Source organism: Nicotiana sylvestris, chromosome 1 (genome assembly GCF_000393655.2).
Source record: "Nicotiana sylvestris chromosome 1, ASM39365v2, whole genome shotgun sequence".
NCBI classification, from domain to species: Eukaryota; Viridiplantae; Streptophyta; class Magnoliopsida; order Solanales; family Solanaceae; genus Nicotiana; species Nicotiana sylvestris.
The window spans coordinates 148,981,950-149,003,407 of NC_091057.1; the positions used below are offsets into that span (position 1 = coordinate 148,981,950).

Sequence of the window (21,458 nt, forward strand, 5' to 3'; positions counted from 1 at the left end):
ATTTTGGACCACATTATCTCCCTTATGGCATACATAAATGTCTATTGTATCCTTATTACTTAACAACTCAGCAAGTACCAACAAATCCCTATCATTTTTCAATTCTGCCTAACTACCACCCTTAGAAGATACAATAAACATTTTTCCTACATTGGTAAACACAAAATCTTTGGCATAATCAACAATTTCTGGAATAGACAGTTTGTCCGTATCCACATTAAAGGCATATTCAATATTTCTCCCAACATAAACTGGCCCTATTTCACTCACAAGCATACCACCAATATGAAATCTCAAATTCAGATATTTGTATGTCATTACCCTAAAATAACAATAAAAAACAACAAAGAATAAGGCCAAAAACACAGAACACCTTATTAATCTAACATAAAAAGACCCGAAATCTAAAACTAACAACAAACAACATGCATGCAACTATATATTCGACAAACAAACATCGACAAGCAGAACGATGTAACACCTAAAAAATACCCAAAATTTTCTACTACGAACTAAAGCGCAACACCTACCTATCATAATTTCACAACAAATTAATAGGAAATAAAGAATAAAACATGTATTGAAACAATCTTCTTTAATAATCTTCAGAATCTTCAAAGAATCGGAGGAAGATATTTCACCAGCAAAACCCTAAGCCCTAATTTTGTTATGATTCACCATCAAAACTTCACCTTTACTCCAAATTCAAAATAACAACGACTAGTTTTGAAGAGAAATCGGAGGAAGATAATCAGAGAAGATAATCGGTCCGATGAGAGTTCTTCTTCGATGAGGGTAAAATGACATTTTTTTTTGATTGAGAGTAAATGACCGTCTTTACTGAATAGAAAGAGGAAAAACCCACTCAACATAATTAAATTATTGTAGGTTAATTAAGTCCATTTTAAGATTAATTAGATTAATTATCCACGTGGCATACCAATATGACAAGTTTTATAATTTATTTAGAGGGGGTATCATACGCACTAGGCTAATGAGACGGGGGTTTTATTCTTAAGCGATATAGTTCAGGTTTTCGGGGACACTCATAATTTAGGTAGGAAACTTACAAAAATCATATAGTTTCGGGGTGTGTGTGTGTGTGTGTGGGGGGGGGGGGGTGTTTTGAGGTATTAACTCTACTTCTATTTATCTTACTCTTTCCTTTGCATAAGCCGGAAAAAGAAAGCGAGGTAAGTAAATTCAAGAAAAACCCCCAAAACCCCCAGCAGTCTCTGCTTCCCTTCTCTCACAAACAGATGTATCGCTTTCGCACGATTTTATAGCGTCTCTCGCCAAAGAAAATTTGAAAAAAGAGCCATTCAATCCTCAATATGGTAAGCTATGTGGTTTCTCTTTCTTGTGGTAGTTTTCCATTGATATTCGTCACCATTTTTGCAGTCTTTAAAATGGGGATAAGACATTGGAACTTTCCGCACAAACACACAAAAACAGTTAGTTTATGTATTGAAAATCTATTAACATCTTAAAGTTTTGGTTTGCTATTTTACAGGATTTGTTTAGGCAGGCTATTCTGCGCCCAGGGACTCCTGAAGAGTTCGCACTTCGAACTGTTCAAGAAGCAATAAAACCTCAGGTCTGTTTAGTACGTGTATACCCTAAATTAGTTGTCCTACTTTCTGTTATGCATAGTAATTGTTCCCAAATTGTGTACATTTTTTTTTGAAGAGAAAGTGCTCTCTATGCTACTCACTTCTTTTCACTATTGAGTTGTGTAAAAGGTACTTTGGTCCCACTAATACTATAGAAAATTGTTCAAATGTGGTGAATGTTAGTAGCTTTATCTCCATCTTTTACCCTCATTCATTTAAAGATTACAGTTTCAACGCTTAGTTAATTCCCTAAGCTAAATAGGACGCTCGGATTGGGATGGAGGGAACATATAAATGTCCATAGATCTGCGTGTTTGTTCGCAGGTGTGGGTAGATGCAAAAAGGTGTATATGCATCTTGTAGCGTGTTATGGAGGTGTATCTATGTGTGTTCTATATTCAGACTGCTGGGGTAGATCAGATGAGAAACCGAAACAGAGACAATTTAGCGTTTACTCTAGGAAAGTAAAACAAAAAAAAGACAGATTAAACAAATATACATGGCAACGTGCACATCAAGGAAGATTCATCTATTGGATCCCATATAGTAAGTGTATGCATGTCCTTTACATTGTTTACGTTTCTGTAGACCTAAAACTCGAATGTCAACCAGATGTTGCTATTGGTTAAAATTCATCTAACCCATTCACTTTACCTGGCCATAATCTGCTTTTTTCCTGTGCATTGGGGGTGCGTTGACGGAATATTCAAGTTTCAACATAAGGACTCGCTCCCTGCTTTAAAATGGACCTTTTCCCATGTTACAAGTAGTTAAGACTTGATAGTGTTTCCCAAACATGGTTTGACTGTGCGATTTGATTGTGTTGGTGACATGTCTGTAGATTTTGCTCTCTTCTTGGTTTGAGGGGTAACATTTTTTATAAAGAAGTCCATTTTTGCATAACATAATTGTAGCTTATTTGATAAATTATACATCCAGGTCTTGTTAAATAATGATGAATGAGATATGCTTACCGATGTGAGCTTACTGCCATGGAGTTCTTATCCTTCATCTTCTTGACTTTTTTCTGGTCATCTGCAGAAGCAAATAAAGCTAGTCCAAGACGAGAATCAGCTGCTGGAGAATATTCTCAGGTCGCTACTTCAAGAACTGGTGGTATGTGTTTTTTTTCTTAGTAGGAATTGCATCATCGTTAATACCTGGATTTTTTGCGTGTGCTATAACAATGGTACAATTTGTGGTAGAAAAGGCTGACTGATGAGAATTGGACTTAGTAAATCTAGTAGGAACTACATCCCTTTTTTTGGGGGGATAAGCATGAAGAGATTAAGCCCCCCCCCCCCTCTTCCCCCTTATCGTTTTCGCTCATGTCCTTGCAAGAATTTGTTATCTGGGCTAGATCAAGTTCACTGACTTCACCTCTAGGACCAGTTGTGACTGATTCGAGTTCCAACTTGAAATGCAGAGAGTACAACATGATTTTACCAGAGTACTTCTTAGCAGTAGCTGACATTCTATAACTGTACCACCTTGCATTACATTAAAGGGTGAAGCTGGTTCTTTCTTGTTCCTGAGCTGTGTATCATGGGGGAATATTTTGCTCTACCTTTTCATTAAAACAATAGTTTTTTTCTTGTTTTTGTTTGAGCTTCACCTTTGGTCATGCTATTGAGTAGTTTTGTGGGTAACATGTCTGTCTTATGATTAGCGAACAATTGTATCCTGTCACAGGCTGCTGCAGTTCAGTCGGGGCAGAAGATCATGGAGTATGGAATGTCGATTGTTGATGGTGAATCAAGTCAGGGTCAGATTCCCCGCCTTCTTGGTGAGTGTCTGGTAGCATTGGCGATTATACTGCCAAGAAGACATATGTCCTATTAGCTTGTTTCTTGGTCTCGCTATGTTTGAAGTATTTCATTTTAGGGAATCATAAGTTATGCAGTTGTTTAAAGTTCCCGGTGGTTGGAGAGACGTGGAAACTCTTGCTTTTCGAGTGCTAGAAAAATGTAGAAACATATGACATCATTATGCTTATGGTCGTATGATTGTGCTGAAAAGCATCATCACTTCTTGCCCTCCATCTCCACAAGTCTTGACCAATGACCAGTGAGTGTGGTATTCTGTTTTTGGAACATCAACGCTTCATAGTTTCCCGGAGTTCGCTCCTAGAAATATAGCCATCACTTGCCCCTCGCGTCTTTGACTCGTTGAAATTCATCTGCCTCCAATCTTGTTAGTTCCTTGTGGAAGACTCATTTTCTTGAGCTTATAAACTTGAGATACATTTGTTTTTCAATTCTTAAGGTTGTCTATGTTTTTTCCTTTGGGTTATTATCAGGAAATTGTGATCCTTTGAGATTCTGTGGTTGTAAATAGTACTACTAGTAGTAGAAAAAAATAATTCATCTTATTGATGTACATTTATTGTTTAACCCCATAGAAAAATTCAGCTTAGATCACAACTGGTGTAGCAGTAGAGGTAGAGAGATCCTTGAGATATGCCTTAATTGCTAATGAGTGGGTACATAATGGTAGGTGTAATTGGATTCTAGGAAGCCTATGAATGCTCTGGATGATTCACATAGGAGTTGGTGAGATGCATTTATGTTATCTTAATCTTCTATATGAAGCTATCATGGAAGGTCACTTGTTCTTTCCTAGTAACCTCTCCTTGTTTGATTTGTTGATAGATATTGTTCTATATCTTTGTGAGAAAGAGCATGTGGAGGGTGGCATGATATTTCAACTTTTAGAAGATTTGACAGAAATGTCAACAATGAGAAACTGTGAGGATATCTTTGGGTACATAGAGAGCAAACAAGACATATTGGGGAAGGTATGCATAATTGTTGCTGGTTTCAGTTCTATGAACATTTCTGACTTTGTTGATGGTTTGTGTTTATTTGGTGAGGCAAATTCTTAACATTTACAATGTTTATGTTCATTTTTGTGACATATAGCCAGAACTCTTTGCACGAGGGAAGCTTGTTATGTTAAGGACGTGTAATCAGTTGCTTCGTCGTCTATCAAAGGTACACAGTGCTTTTCCCTTCAGCTTCATCTTGTAATAGATATCAGAAATATCTGTCTCTGTTTGCGCATTAATTCATCTGGTGCACATCGTGAAAATGAATAAGTTTGCAGCAAATATAAGTCATTACTTTATTGTCAATGCAATGAAACCGAAAGGGCCTCGGTATCCAATAATGGCATTGTCCATTGTTTTCATTTTATCATGGTAAAAAGTTCCATTTATTGTATATTTCTAAATCTTTCCCTCTGTATTAGATCACGGCACTATCTTGGAAGTACAAGTTCCAATTTCAAATATCTCTTCTCTTTCCATGTACAAGCTCCAATTTCAAATATCTGTTCCTATTTCTTAATGATCAAGAAGTTTAGCTCAAGTTATTATATGGAGTAATGAAAGAAATATTTGCTATTATTAAAGTATCTCTTAATTCGAATACTTCGCTTATCCCCCCACCCCCCAAGAAAGTCCTCTAACTTGTAGTTTCTTGGTTTGTTTTGCTTACATTTGGGTGACGCATATTAAATAAATTTGGGGGGGGGGGGACCTCCTTCTTTGTTTGTTATGGAGCTATAGAAGAAGAGATGTACTGAAGCTTTTTGGGATGAAAACTTATGTTTGTTTTGTAATGTTTATTTATTTTGCCCTGTCTTTCAGGGTGATAACATGATAGATGAAGATGTATCATATAGAATTAAAATAGGATCTTCGTATTGTACCAGTGCTATTAATATGAATCCAAGTGGTTTTGATCCAAGTCATGAGGATGAATTGAACCCAATCACCCAAACCCCTCGAGTACCGGCAACTTGGAGTACAACTCTGTGGCCATCTCATTGAAAAGCTTAAGCTGTTAGGGAGAGCATATTTTTTGTTAATAATATTATGTCTTAACACAAATTGCTGGCAGAGAGAAAAAAAGGTGATGAAATATTTGGTTGCTGAAACAGAAATGGGTTTTATTAAATGAAGGCAGATTACTGATACTGTGCTTATTGCAAATGAATGCTTGGATAGTAGGAGACACGGGGAAGCTGCTGAACATACAGAAAGTGTATGATTATGTTAATTGATCATACTTGGCTAAATTTGTAAAGAAATCGGGTCTGGGAAAAAGTGGATTGGGTGTATGAAATGTTGCATATCTACAGTAACGTTTTCAGTTATTATAAACAGGACATCTAAAGATTTTTTCCTACATGCAGAGGTTTGAGAAGGTGGCTCCATTATCTCCATTTTTATTCATTCTGGCAATTTTGGGTGTGTGTGTGTGTGGGTGGGGGGGGGGTTGCTAAGTAAAATGCTATGACTTTAGGCGGGATTAAGGTTTTAGAATTGGGACAGAGCAACTTAGCGTGGAAGTTTCTCTCCATTTGATTAATCATTAGATTGCCAATAAAGAAAAAGCAATGCACAAGGTCGTGGAAGTCATTGCTTCCATCGTCTTTTCTCTCCTTGATGCTTTAAAATATTTTCTTTAAGCCAATTTACCTATCACGAGTCAGTACTTAAATCTAAATTTCGTTGTATTTCATTCCATTTTTGTATGACTGGTAAAACCTGATTAATGCTTGTGGGCATTTTTACCTTCTCTCTTCACTAAGTAAACAAAATGTTCTAATTGTGTCCTGTGTAAACATCTTGTAATGCAGGCTAATGATGTTGTTTTCTGTGGGCGCATTATCATGTTTCTTGCTCACTTCTTCCCCTTATCCGAGCGTTCAGGTACTTAATTTTCTTTTTCTGTATATACTTAGAAGTCCACAGCCCCCCCCCCCTCCCCCCGCCCGTATATTGGTGCTAATTTGTTTGCTTGAATTCCCACAGCTGTAAATATAAAGGGAGTTTTCAATACATCGAATGAGACAAAATATGAGACACAAGCTCCTGAGGGTAGATATATTTTCCCCATCACTTTCTTGCTGATTTGTGTTTGCATTTTATTTAGTGTGCTTAACAAGGCATCAATTGGTGATTTGTGTTTGTATTTTATTTAGTGCTTAACAGTGCATCAATTTGTTTGGTTTCAGGTATTTCTATAGATTTCAACTTCTATAAGACACTTTGGAGTTTACAGGTCGGTATCAGGCATTTGTACTTTTAAGGGAATGCTTGTGATTAAACCAGTCTGTTTGATAAGCATTCTGAAAACCTGGTATTATGGTATTATTTCTGCATTTCCTGTTAACATGGTCAGCTGCTTTCGTACTTGTTATTCCTGAAGAAGTGTCATTAGTGTTCTTTTACTGGGGGTGAAATCCTACTATTTCTTCTTTTACAATCTAAGTGGGAGCTGGAGATCCTGATGCAACTTCTAAAGAATTTACCACTAAAAACTCTAAATATGAAGCATTTCTGTGAAGCCCTTCCCATCTTGCCATTGATTATACTACTGAATCATGAGTTTTAACTTCTATCATCAATACAGCAACTTCGTTATTAGTGAAGTCATCAGTTGTCTTTGTGACATTGAAATCCTAGTTGATGTTGATAGATGAAGGTCACATGAGACCATTGGTGAGCTGTTGGGACAGAATTGTAGGCAAACATAGAACCCAAGGAAATATTAAGTGAAAAGATTAGTGATGACGAGGATGAGAGGTTGAAGAGAAAACATGAGGAGATATTATATATATTTGAGGAGAGAGGGGGGGGGGGGAAGTCAAAGAGAAACCCAATAAAACACAGTAAGTATCAGTGTCCATGAGTTTGATTTAGTAAGGAGTTAGCTTGTGTTGGCAAAGCATATAGCTACAAAAGCCTTCCTTATGTAGTATTTGCTTATACAGTCTGCTCACATGGGAGATATAAAGGATGCTGATTTGATAGGATCATGTTCTAGCTCTTTGATTCTGTCAAACCTGATTACAACCACCCCCCCACCCCCCCCAAAAAAAACCACAAAAGAAAGGTAGGGGTGGGGGTAGGAAAAAAGAGCTACTTCCGAACTTAATTTTGAAGTTATTTCCTTGTGATCTTATAAGGTGTTATCTCTTGATGAATTCAGCAACCTTTATTTCTGTATGAATCACTGTCTTTGAAGTATCTCTGACAGGCTCTTTGCATGTGCTTCCCCCACCTTCCTATCTTGTTTTATAATTTTTAGCTTTGCTAACTCAGGAATACTTCTGCAATCCGCCATCCCTGATTAATGCTCCTGTCAAGTGGCATAAATTTACATCCGGTTTGATGGTACACCTCTTTCTCTGTTTTAATTATTTGAGATGTTTCTGTGGCTTTTCTTTTTCATTAACCATATCTAATGTGTGATTATACGATTTTATGGGCTTGAAGATCGTGCTAAACACTTTTGAGGCTCAGCCTTTAAGCGATGAAGAGGGCAATGCTCATAACCTTGAGGATGATGCTGCAACCTTTAACATAAAATATCTTACCAGCAGTAAACTTATGGGTCTCGAGGTATGGGAGCATTTCTCAATTTAGAAAGCTCTTTTAAAGCAAAATGGAGCAGCAAATTCAATGGCATATTATTTCTGATCGTTCTTTTTGTCTCAGCTGAAAGATCCTAGTTTCAGGCGCCACGTTCTGGTTCAAAGTCTCATTCTGTTTGACTATTTGAAGGTAATGATATGCATTTTGTTAGCTCTGAGCTCGATGTGCGAGTTGATCTTTTAGTAGTAATATGACCTTAAATACTAATGACTGAACTACAACTAAAGTTGGAAGGTTATTTTGTCTCTCCTATATGCATGTGGGATAAGCTTTTCTAGTTGAATTCACATATTCAAAGCATCAAAATTCAGGATTATCTTTGATTTCAATCATGATGATGATAATCCGCATGATTGTTTGTTAATCAGTAAGTTGAAGATTCTCTAGTATAAAATGTCAGTATGATACTTAAATGTCTTAGGTGTGGTTTCCATCAGTGAGGAGAGCAAATGAAAACATGCCAAATGTGGTCAGCACTGGAGCTTTGCCGAGGGAAGATGTGAGAGTAAAGTTAGTTGAGGGCGAGGAAGGAGAAAGAAAAACATGGTAGAAAACTGAGAGAAAGAGAGATAGCAGTGGGTTAGGTGCTCTGTAACTAAACTAGAATGAGTTTGTCCCTGTTTTTTATTTTCTGTTGATCTCTTCTCTTATCATGATGATTTAGGACCCATTTGGCCATGACTCACTTGCAAATAATGAAGTCATTATTTGCACGTTGAAGTTTGGCCATCAGTATTTGTGCATTAATTCAACTTCAACTTGAAATAGGGAACTTGAAGTGAAAAGCTTCTTGAGGAATGTCAAGTGAAATGATGGTTTCACTCACAAAACTTCCAACTTTTTTTCCATTGAAATATATCCAACCACCACTTCAACTTGCAAATACTATTTTTTTGGCAAAATACATAGTTTACCCATCCACCTTGCACCCAAATCCCTGTTACACACCTCTTGACCATAGATTTAACGTTACACACCAAACCTTTCAAAAGTGTGTCAATGACACACCACTTTTGACCAGCCTAGTTAATACTCAATGTTGTGTATACACGCGCTTATTTGAATTAAAAACAAATGTCTTTTTAATAAAAAATGGGCAACCCGACCCAAGCTTAAAATAAACCTCAATTTACAAGCTTTAAAAGAAAAAGTAGCTATGTGTCTTCCTCAACACCCCCCACCCCCTGGGTTTATCCTCTTCCCCCCTATCCTACCTTCACACTGGCTCCTCCTCCACTATCAATTGCACACCGGCTTCTTCTAACCCACCCTCCACCCCTGTAATCTTCCCAATAATTTTCAGATCCACCGGTGGCCATAAAACTTATTTCCATCGCTGGAGCAGGGACGAGAACAGTGAAAGCTTGACCAGATATTGACCAGAAAAAGACTGCAAAAGATACAATTAGACCCAAAATTGCACTGGAAAAAAAACAAAAACAACCATTCAAACAAGCTTTGATGATGGATTTCGACTCTAACTTTTTTTAATCCCAGAGATGAGAACTCCTCCGATGGTCAAGAAAACCAAGCCGACGATTACTAAAAAACTACTGTTTCACCTAGAATCGGTGATTTTGTTAGGTAGATTTTGAATCAATTTTCACCAACCCGATTCAGGATGATTTGAATTTGCGAGTCAAGAAATCGAGATAATGGGTTTCTTAACCATTGCTGGGTTTTCTTCAATTTCTTCTCTGCCTTTTTTTTTTGTTTCTTTTCGAGTAATTTCTTAACCATTGTTGTTGCTTGTTTCTTTATGTTCCTGATAATGAAGATGATGATAGAAAAAAATGAAAGGAAAAAAAACTACATATAAGGCGATAAAATGAGGCTTCAGATACATTTTTTTGTTATTCACTCGCCTACTTTTGGTGTAGAACACGCGCCTGTCATGGGTCAAAAGTGGTGTGTCATTGACACACTTTTGAAAGGTTTGGTGTGTAACGTTAAACCCGTGGTCAACAGGTGTGTAACAGGGATTTGGGTACAAGGTGGATGGATAATTTCAAATGCTCTCCTTTTCAGTTTCAACCAGATAGTGTCTAAACTCCTACTTGTTCGTAATCATGCAGGCTCCGGGAAAAAGTGAGAAGGAATTGCCCTCTGAAGCAATGGTTGGTCTTGCCTTTGTTTATTTCATTCATGCTGTATCAATGCATGCATGCTTGCATATGTGTGTGTGTGTGTGTGTGTGGCACACACATCCTCATGCATATAAAATTCTTCTGGGAGGGTGATCAATCCTTAGATGTGAAAGTAAAACTGTGGAAATTAATAGTTCGGGAGGAATACTATTTATATGTTCCTTCCAGAAGAAAACCAGGGAACAAGTGAGGCCTCAGCTTATAATTTATGTTCTGAATAGAAGTTCTCTGAAGGAAACATACTGTTAACAGAAGTGATTTTCTTTTACAATCTTTAGACTGCTCTTTTCTAGAATGTTGCAACGTAATTTTAGATGTTTTAACCCATGCTCTTAAGATATAATGCAGTGGATAACAAAGAGTATTTTTATTGGTACTTTCTGATGTTGCTGATCTGGACTATATTTCCTTTGATGAATTACTTCATTCTCATTAGCAGGTGTTACCTTTTGCCTGGAGGAAAACATGCTTCAATTTCTTTTCTTTTGTTTCTACCTTTTCTCTAATTACTTTTAAGGGAACAATGAGCAAAAGTAAACCCACCATTAGGTGGATTACTATTTGTGGAACTACTCTCATAAAAGAGGAATCAAATACGTCCCCCGTGAAGAGCTGACCCAGGAACAGCAGCTATCAAAAGGAAAAGAAATAAATGAAGAATCTAATTTAACTAAAATACGAGTAAATTTTACCTGCGATCAAGAGGAGAAGACCTATGAGTCCATGACCTCAATGATTTGACTTGTCCGCTTTTGCAAGACCTCTATCAATTACATGTCTCACTGCCTCGGAACCAACAAAAAATTGGTAGCATGCACCTTATTTTGATGCATGTTCTAGAATGAAAATGTGGTCATGGCATATTCTTGTTGGGAACTTATAATCATCTTTCATCATTAATAGATTTTATGGTCAGGAGAAAATGCCAATTTTTAAAATAATTTGAGGACATGAAATATATAAATAAATTGGTTAACGGGATATATCACATATTTCTCATTTGTTTCTTTCTACCATTATGAAGTTCTTGCAGATTATGGTGTTTCCTCTGTAGGGTTTGATATTTTGTTGGTGTTGCTAGTTTGCAAGTCAAGATGCTCTGTGTTTAAATTTGTTCCTTAGACAGAAATATTTTGATCATTTATGTGGCACTCAGAGATTTTGTGCTTTACCTGAGCAACAAGCTAATTTGTTTCCTCAAAATTATAGAAGGAGGAAATAAAGACTAGTGAAGAGCGGGTAAAGAAGCTTCTTGAAATGACTCCACCCAAAGGAAAAGATTTCCTTTGTAGCATTGAGCACATATTGGAGCGTGAAAGGAATTGGGTGAGCATCAGTTTTCTCTCTCTATTCGCTTTTTCATGCAGGAGATCTTTTTATTGGTCGACTTTTTATGCTGTACGAATGATTGCTCTTTCCATAGGTTTGGTGGAAACGTGATGGCTGCGCTCCATTTGAGAAGCAACCGGTAGAGAAAAAGCCGGTTCAAGGTGGAACAAAAAAACGGTAACTACAAATTGGCATGCGCTGTTGCGTTTAATCCTTACAATGCATAATATATTGGTTAACATATCCAGATCATATATTTTTTTTAGTTTTGCATTTCCCTCGCATTGAAAAAGTTTTGTTAAAAAGAATGAAAATGCATAGGAGGACTAAGTGCCCTCTAGTGACATATCAGAAAATGACGCGTAATGAAAAGTTTAAACAAGGAGTATGCCAATCCCTTTGAAGATCCAACAACTCCACTCCAGAATACAATCCTTCTGCAATCACCATAGCAATGCTAAGAGAACTATTCCCTTCCAAACTAAGGCTGGATGAATACTTTTGTCCTGGAATATTTTGCATTATGCTGAAGTCTAATACACCACTCAACAGAGAGCATGCAAGATTCTTCAAAGCTTTTCACGTTTAGTCTAGGTTACATGAATCCTTCATTTGCCTTGATATATCTGTCTCGGGAGGGGTGTGATAAGAGTGTATATTCCGTGCGGATTCTTTAAAATATCCTAAAAGTTAAGCAAAAAACTTGATATACCTGTACCAAATACTTCCACACACCATGCTTAGTATGTAACATAAAGGAATCCATGTAACATAGCATTTAGTACAGCCAAAGTTGTGAATTTAATTGGAAAGGATTCAACCAACGAACACATGCTTCATGGTTCTCTTCCTTACGGGCAATGACTTAAAAGTGGATGAGGCCCATTGTTATTCTGGACATATAACATGGATGAATATCCTTACGTGGCCTGTAGATTTTGTAGTAAACTTTTGTGAACTAAAGATCACGTGCAAACCATATCACAGCTTTCCGTAATGAAAGCCTGCCAACGTAGTTTTGTGCTTCTAAAGTCTTCCCAGATTTCCTTGTGTGATTGGTATAATCGTCAGTTCTTAAATCCACTGCTTAAGGTTAAACTATTTACAGAACAGTTGGCAGATGTTTCAATCTTGTGAAATTAGTTTGTTTGTGATATTTGGTACTTACTGCATTGGGTAACAGAAGAATTTGTCTGAAAATTTCTATCTATGTACATCACACATCTGTAGGAGATGAAGTCATTCAGCAATTTGAATTGTGTTTTCTCAAATCCTTTTGAAACAAAACTCATGTTCTGCTAAATGGTGCCCTTATGACCTATTTCATCTTAATCCATTGTGGACCCATCTGCGCTGGATAGTTGCTTATCCCATCCTCAGCAGCCTATGTAACCAATTGACCGCAAAAAGTTTTGTATTCTAGCCTTGAGAAGCCAAGGAGCATAAATAGTTATGTTTAGTCATTAGTTCCTCCTAATCCTTTTTACTTATCTTGTTTTCAGGAACTCAAACTGTTGCTTTTGTTTTTGGCTCCCTTTACCCACAACTTAGGTGATTTTAACCATCTTCTTTTTCCTTTACTCGCAGTCGGCCACGATGGAGGCTCGGAAACAAAGAACTCTCTCAATTGTGGAAATGGGCAGATCAGTATCCGGTTTGTTTTTATCAACTTATTACTTGCATGAGTCCCATGTAGCAAGATATATATAGTTGCTGTGTATGAGGAACTTGCTGATATTGTCACAATTACACAACAAAATCATTACAACTCTTTTCTTAATGAATTCTCATCATAGATGATTCATTTTAAACCTCTGACAATAGTTGCAGTGAGTAATAATGTGTAATGAGCTTGTTTGTAATGGATGGTCTTCTATGGACTATGCACTTGTGAAAACCAATTATCTTCTCAATCATCATGGACCGTATGAATCATATACACATTGAACACATTTTAAGATACTTGTTAGAGATGTTGTGTGTTTCCAGATATGAATATTTATTTCTGGCTTTTTAAATGTAAAACAACTAAATAAAATGAAAATAATCCCTTCATCTTTTTTCTTTTTTTTTTGATAATTGAAAATCATTTCATTTTTCATCACATTGGGACAATGTCAGCTGTACAAAAGGTGTGATATCAAGTATACAAAATATTATTCCAACTATCTATACAAGAAAGAATGTTCTGTTTACCCCAAAATTACAAATGAACAAGATCTCCTTCGACTTTCTATGCAGGTCTCGCTTTTTGTAGTTCTATTTGTTTCCTCTTCAGATTGTTTGGAATATATAAAGAGGTGTTGCCTTCCATAGCCTTTATGCTAAATAGAATATACTAAGATCAGTTTGCTATGTTGCAAGCTGCACTATTAGTAAATGATCCGTATCATTCCCATGCACTTTGTACAAACAGCACTGATTCGTAACATACTTCTCCATTTCATAATATGTTAACTTTTAAGATGGCATCCAAATAAGGACCCCTCTTTCCTAGGTGCTTTGGTCTTCCATAGTTCCATATGGACCTTGCATCCCCACCACTGAGCGATCATCTATAATATGATTTCACCAAGAAATATTTGTCGCGTGCTCCTATTTTAAATTATTTATCCTAGCTCCCGAACTGTGTATGACTAATTTCTTTCTGAAAGAAATCTAGTTTCATCTGATTCTCAATCTTGACTTTGAAATTGTATCATCCAAAAGACTAAAACCATGAATATGTAGTTTCTAACATGTCTTATTCAAGGTATCTGACTCTGAAGAAGACGGAGCTTATATTTTGATGTTGAATGGCTAAATGTAATTATCTTCTCGTGCTCTTCTTTCTCCAGAATGCTTTAACTGATACTCAACGTGTGCGCACTCCCTCTATCACAGATTACTGGAAACCTCTGGCAGAAGATGTAAGTATCCATTAAATCTCTTAAGAAAAACAACTTTTGTAGGAGATGTTCTTCTAATCTTTACTTTGTGTAATTCCTTTCATTCGATAGGAACAGGTATCTTCGTAGTAATTCCTTGATTTCTGAGTTTCTCAGTTTGATTTTTCTCTCTTCTAGATGGATGAATCTGCTGGAATAGAAGCGGAATACCATCACAAAAATAACCGGGTTAGTGTCTTCATCTTTTCTGCTTGATTTTCCCCTACACCTCTTATTACCACCATGACATTCATTATGTTCTTGGTTACAGCTTAAGTGACCTTTTATTTTTCTTATTTGAACAATGGCATGTTTAAGAAGACACTATAGCAACATAGTGCTAGCTAACTCTGGTTTATTTCATTGAAATATTTGGATTCATTTCTAACAGTTTGTTTTACACCAAAAACAGTGATATTAGGATTCATTTTTGTATCATAATATATTCTAATGCAGAACTGATCAACTCATAAGGTTATAAACACACGATAAGTAGCTAAAGCTCATTTACGTTAGAATATAATAGAACCATGTTGCCATAGATGACTGCATATTTATCTCTACATATACAGAACTTGTACCTAGTAAAAAAATATAAAGGACTTGTGTGAGCCTCAAAGCTGGACTAAGTAAAGATCTTGTATCAGATAAAAAAATTAAAAGGTATATTTGCTGTTAAAAGAGAGATTAGGAAAAGGTTTGTCTCGGTGTATAGCTGATAGTTCAGAATCTTCTATTAGAACACAAGTTGTGTACTTCTATTTTTAAACAAAACATTTTCTTGAAATGTTTTGGCATAACACCCTTGCATTATTCGAAGCAGTGTTGTCAAAAGCGCGCTTAAAACGAGCTTAAGCCCCGAAGCGAGGCTCAAAACATGTTGAGCACTTCGCCTCGCTTTGTGGGCACTTTAGTATCGCATCAAAGCTCTAAGGCATACTATTCCTTGCTAATGAGTGTAATCATGAAAATGCGACATTAAACAATTGATATTTCATTTTATCGTAATTTTTTTCCAATTTTTTTGTCCATATATTTGTTATTCATGCTTATAATTATTAGTCTTGGATTACATATACATATTTTTACTTTTTCTCTGGTTGAGCCTTTTTTCATTAAAGCCCACGCTTTATTTGCGCTTTGCGCTTAAAGCCCCAACGGACCTTAGAGTTTTTTTGCGGTTTTCGCCTTTGATAACACTTGATTCCAAGTTGTCACTTGATTCCAACACATGATCAACTCTTTTTCTTCTGTAGTTTCTAATTAGTAATTAAATGGCACATGTATCTAAACCCATTGCATAGAATGATTTTGGGTCATAATCCCTGTGTGAGTAAAGTAATTGGAATGCTAAGATTCCTTCAGCTGTTCGACACGAGCTATGTGTTCATCATAAGTGTCCTCCCCTCGGGGATGAAAACCAATGCCTAAGATTAAATAGATGTTCTATCTGACATATTTGTGACCCTGCCTAATATTTCACTCTCTGTTCATTTGTTGTGGGATAGTGTGGTGGTCCAATGCACTTTCTAAAGCAGGTGTATTAAGGATTCTTTGTTCTCATGCTATGTGGAAGATGTTACATGTAACAGTACGCAATAATTCTCTCTAAAGTAAAAATGAGAACTCGCGGAGAAAATTGTTATGTGTTGATATCATCATATATCTTTATGCTCTACTCACGATGCATATTTCTATAACTTCTCTTTCTTGGATGCATGATTGTAACGATGTATCCTGGGATCTATCCAGGTCTATTGTTGGAAAGGTTTGCGGTTTTCAGCCCGCCAAGACTTGGAGGGATTTTCCAGAGTATGAGCTAACTTATGGGTGTGATTTCCAGTCTTTATAATTAAATTTTAAACTTCTCAATGAAATTTGTTACATGCTTCTTTTTCAGTTTACAGAGCACGGTATTGAGGGGGTTGTGCCTCTGGAACTTTTGCCTGCTGAAGTGCGGGCCAGATATCAAGCTAAGCCAAGTGAAAGGACTAAGCGAGCTAAGAAGGAGGAAACAAAAACCTCAGCGCAGCAAGCAGAAGAAAATCAGGTACCTGAAAGTGAACTTAACCTTATGTTCCCCGTTTCGTTTTTTTCTTCCCTGTAAGTTAATCCTTGTTGCAGTTCTCTGCTGATTTGAAGATAGCAATTGGCTTTACCATAAGAATCAAGTATTCTTTTGCGTTTTGAAATTACCACAGTTTTCACGTCCTCTGTACCACATGCTTTTTACATAGTCTGAAGGAGAAAACCTTTCCCATAACATTGGACACTTACATTTGTAAAATGCTGACCATTCCCGAAAATATAACTTCAATTATAAAACAAAATTTTTTAATCACCTTTTATAGTTCATTATGGCCTGTCTTTGTCACGACAGCTTATATCTTTCGTGAACTATCACATCATCATGTTCTGTTCAAACCTTCCTACTTGTGAAGACGTCCATGGAAATACCAAGCAACATATATTCACATCTGGAAATGATCATCTCAACAATTGCCGTATAATTAAAATATTGATTCTTCTTGGAGAATGGTGAACCAAATAGGTTGTATCATATCATTATTGGAGGTATAGATGCTAAAATGTAGTATTTTGTTTGGTCTTGATGTACTGTACTAATGGTTATTATCCTTAATTTACTAAAAATCTGATTTTCTTTCTGTCTGATGCTTCAATTATTCATACTTTGGAATATTTTCTAGTTTGTTTTTTGAGTGTGTGTATATATATATATATATATATATGTGCATATTTTTTTCTTTTTTTTCCCTAGTTCATTAGTCCTCCCATTTCTGCCCTTAACAATTCTTTTGGTCTTATCCTGTAATGTTATGGCTAGATCGCGACAGCAGCAAGTGAGATGGACAATGAAGGGGGGCGAGCTGATCCTGAAGCATCAGTTGCTCCAATTGACACAGACACGAGAATTGCTACTGTTACCATATCTCAGGAAGAAACTCCAACTCCAGAAGATAACCAGAAGCAAAGCTCTGATACAGATGTTGCTCAAGAAGCAGGGCAGATGGAAGCAGACACAGAAGCAGAGACGGGGATGATTGATGGAGAAACAGATGCGGATGTTGATCTAGATGCTGTAGGCTAATCCAACTTTGTATCTCTGCGTGCACCTTTTTTTATCAGTTAGAAATGAAAAGAAGAACTGATACTGAACGGTTCATGAACAACGCAAAAACCATGCTATTTAGACTTAACGCTAACTGTGCTGTGAGTTTTTTTTTTTCTTTTCAATCTTTTAGCATTAATAGATCATTTTCAAGTATTTTAGCGATGTCAAGTGAAAATAACATAACGATATTTTCACAAATCATAAGGGTCTAGAAGGCAAGGAGAGGGTGTTACCGTTAAATTTGTGGCCGACCCTCCTTGCGATATTCTCTATTTTTAGTTTTTACCAGTCTCGGATAGATTCACCCTACTTCGTTTAAGCTTTTCCAATGTTATTTAACCTGCCTCTGCTCCATTCTTGTTTTGGATTTTCAAAACAATTGTTTCAACCTGCCCAATTCCGCATGACTATTCTCATGCCTTACCCTGTTTCTGATTTGCACCCATTGCTCTCTCTAATTGAATAATTTCTAGTGAGTATTGGGTAATGCAAATTTTAGATTTTGATAAAGAAACAAAAATGCAGGCGGGGGCAATGGTAGAGCAAGTAAAATAAGGAAGGTAATGTAATCACCGAATACCTTAAAATTCAAAAGAAATTTTCAACTTTGGTGTTCCAACACTTATTGAATGTTACAACGCTTAACATCCTCAAGCACCGCTATAAGCTATTCATAACACCCCATTATATATCTCTTTCCTTTTCCCCCATGCTATATATAACTATTTTAAAACTAAAGGTTGAGGTTGCTGGAGAAAGATACTTAGTCGACTACTTGGTCTATTGATCCATGAAAATTATTTACAACCCGCAAATCAATATGGGAAATATACATGAATTATTGTTTCTTATATATGAGAACATTCTTTCATCAACTTAAGAGTTAAGAGTGGTATTCCATATGTTTTTTTACAATGATAATTACCATCATACATTTTAAATATAATAGGAATAAAAAGTGTTCAATTTTTTTTTTATAAACATAGCGGACCAAAATTGCTCAAATATACATTTAAAGGACTATTTTAAACGAACCTAGATATAATGGACTAATTCTATGATTTTCTATTACAAAGTCCAGTAAGTTACCCGAACAAACAGAAGAAAATAAAACCCTAGCTAGGTTTAAGGTATATAAAGCAGACAGAGTACTCTCAAAAGCCTCCTATTGCCTTTGGAAAGAGAGGTTGAAGCGGCAGCAGCAGCAGCAGCAGTACCAGTCAGTCTCCGTTGCAAAATTCTGAGCTTCTTCTCTCCACTCTCAGGTAATGTAATCTCCACGCACCGCTCTTCTCTCTTAGTAAATAAACTTTTTTTTTTTTTTGTGTGTGTGTATGATGGAAAAATGGATTTCGTTTTGTGTGCAGAAAGATGGCAGCATATGCAGCGATGAAGCCGACCAAGCCAGGGCTAGAGGAGCCACAGGAGCAGATTCACAAGATTCGGATCACTCTTTCCTCCAAAAATGTTAAGAATCTCGAAAAAGGTTTCCCCTTTTATGCTTCTTTATTTTTTCAATGTCATGAGTATGTGATTGTTTTATGCTTCAGTTGTGTGTATGCGAAACTCATTGGATCAGTGCAAAGGCTTTCCAACTCTTTATGGTTCTGATTTTTGGCATAGACTTGATGAGAAAATTGTGAAAGTATAAATATAATTAGTATAATAGAGTAATTGAATTTGTAGCAGTGTGTCTATTGGAGTACTAGCACTGCTAGTTCAGCTTTAATTTGAGATATATTGTTCTCTAACAAATCAACTGATGGTATTGAGTTCATTTGGTAGTCAAAAAGAATATTCTAAAGCATTCTGTTTCAATTTTTGGAATTTGTTGAAAGAAGGATTTAACTGGCTTATGATTTTGCATTTGCTTGTTTTGTGTTGTGCCCGTGTTGTATGAATCCCCATGGCTACTATTTGATTTCATTACTCATTGGTACAGGTCATATGCTACATTTTGTTGGTATCTGACAGAAATTTTTCTTTCTTCTTAAATTTATGTGTACATTTGATTTATATTTGGACTTTCACATGCTTGAAGTAGAACTTGTTGATATGTTTAAAGACAATGACTATTAGTTTGTCTACCTTGAAGAAATGTACCCTATTTCTGGTAACTACTGGTAAAAGTAGATATTGGAGCATTGTGTTTCAGCTGGGAATGACTTTTTGCAGTCAGAGCTGTGGTTTGCAATTTCATATATGGTTTACTTGTGGTTGTGGTTTTGTATAAATTATTAAGAGATACACTCTTATTCTTTGACATGATTTAAAAACATGTAGTGTGTGCTGATTTGGTTCGTGGTGCCAAGGATAAGAGGCTCAGGGTGAAGGGACCAGTGAGGATGCCCACAAAGGTCCTTAACATTACCACTAGAAAGTCTCCTTGTGGTGAAGGTACTACCATTTCATACTTTTTTATGCCTTTTTGTTCCTCTCTGAAATAACATAATTTTGAACTGGAGATATTTGATTCTGAATCCAATCCAGAGATTCTTGTATCAATAGGAGAGAGTATTTTGTTTTCAACTTAGTCTGAACTTTTTTAAATTGGTAATTTGGAAGGTTAGTCTCTGTAGTCTTACATCTGAGAGTTATTCTTCTAGTAAGTGGTTATATAATATATAAACTTGTGTTCCAAAGTCCTTAATAAAGAACTTTTTTTCGAAAGTTCAATTGCTGGATAAGAGTGGGTGCTTACCCCCCGGTGTTACTGGTGGTAAGAGTTTGAAAACATGAACAACGTTTGGATCGAACAATCAATCTGAAAGCAGAACGGCGTTTGGATCGAACAATCAATCACTTGACATCCTTTTCCTCAACTACATTTGATCCCCCAACACAACTGTATGTCAGGCATGCGTCCCCCCCCACCCCTCCCAAAAAAAACCACTTAACCCATACCGACAAGCCACATTTCCATTACATCAACTCATGATAAAATTCCAGGCTCTTTTTTGTTGTCTTCCTACCGTGGTGATGATTGGGTTGCTGGTTGGTTTTGATTCCCCCAGCCCCCACTAGTTTCTTTATTTTTATGCTTATTCTCTAGGTCTTAGAAGATAACGTTAAGTAATCTATGAAGTCGGAGCCTCTTGTATTGCCTTTTTTAATTTTGTGTCATGTTGATGATCTGTGATTCTATCAATAAAAAGCTGTGTATCCGAGGAGTTTTATTTTCATCAAAAAGTTTAATCTTCTCCTTCATTTGTCTCTACACACAGGTACAAATACATGGGACAGATTTGAGCTCCGTGTCCACAAGCGAGTCATTGACCTTTTCAGCTCTGCAGATGTTGTCAAACAAATCACCTCAATCACCATTGAACCTGGTGTTGAGGTTGAGGTCACTATTGCTGATTCTTAGATCCTTTGTCTTACCTAGGTAGATGAGTTATATGCTTGTGGTATTTTGCCCTCCAGACTTTATGTATTACGAGTTTTTTGGAATTACAATTTTGCTGTTAAACTAAGACTTTTGATAAAAGCAAAGTGTATGGTTTGTTTATTTAGTAGCAAGTCTATTGAATTTCCTACACTAGATTACTTTAAAAGAGGTGATTATGACCTTTGTTTGCTTGTTTCATAATAAGACCTTAAAACTTAAAACATAAGAGGGAAGTATCGAGTACAAAACCGTTACATTTGAGGTGCAGTTTCAAAATTTACTCAGATGCCCAAATTTGTGTTATTTTGCTAATGGGACTCTAATTTTATTCGATTACCATTTTTTGGACAATTAAGTTAATTGCTTATTTCCGATGGTTCTTGTAACAATCTTCGGATATTGAAGCCTCTATCCTCTGCAGTTCTTACTCGTTTTCCTGATTTGCTGGGCAATTAGGTGGGGAAAAATATGTCAAA

At 36.4% G+C, this 21,458-nt stretch overlaps 2 protein-coding genes across 4 annotated transcripts; both read left to right on the forward strand.

Moving 5' to 3' along the window:
• Positions 1-1,117: 1,117 nt before the first annotated feature.
• On the forward strand, positions 1,118-17,747 carry LOC104222030 (THO complex subunit 1). 2 transcript variants are annotated; one of them, XM_009773205.2, is made up of 21 exons: positions 1,118-1,337; positions 1,514-1,597; positions 2,655-2,729; positions 3,306-3,399; positions 4,265-4,410; positions 4,535-4,606; positions 6,258-6,330; positions 6,433-6,498; positions 6,636-6,682; positions 7,726-7,797; positions 7,900-8,025; positions 8,122-8,187; positions 10,134-10,175; positions 11,415-11,531; positions 11,629-11,711; positions 13,122-13,188; positions 14,372-14,443; positions 14,600-14,650; positions 16,214-16,273; positions 16,362-16,511; positions 17,307-17,747. In XM_009773205.2, the coding sequence occupies exons 1-21, from the start codon at positions 1,335-1,337 to the stop codon at positions 17,568-17,570; spliced, it is 1,830 nt and encodes a 609-aa protein (XP_009771507.1). In that variant the 5' UTR covers positions 1,118-1,334; the 3' UTR covers positions 17,571-17,747. The 2 variants fall into 2 exon arrangements, with proteins under 2 accessions (XP_009771507.1, XP_009771508.1); XM_009773206.2 differs by lacking the exons at positions 1,118-1,337; positions 1,514-1,597; positions 2,655-2,729 and adding an exon at positions 4,110-4,165.
• Positions 17,748-18,570: 823 nt separating this feature from the next.
• On the forward strand, positions 18,571-21,106 carry LOC104222031 (small ribosomal subunit protein uS10y-like). 2 transcript variants are annotated; one of them, XM_009773207.2, is made up of 4 exons: positions 18,571-18,859; positions 18,962-19,080; positions 19,878-19,991; positions 20,819-21,106. In XM_009773207.2, exons 2-4 carry the CDS (start codon positions 18,966-18,968, stop codon positions 20,959-20,961), a joined length of 372 nt encoding a protein of 123 aa, XP_009771509.1. In that variant the 5' UTR covers positions 18,571-18,859; positions 18,962-18,965; the 3' UTR covers positions 20,962-21,106. The 2 variants fall into 2 exon arrangements, with proteins under 2 accessions (XP_009771509.1, XP_009771510.1); XM_009773208.2 differs by having other exon boundaries at positions 18,667-18,859; positions 18,966-19,080.
• Positions 21,107-21,458: the final 352 nt, after the last annotated feature.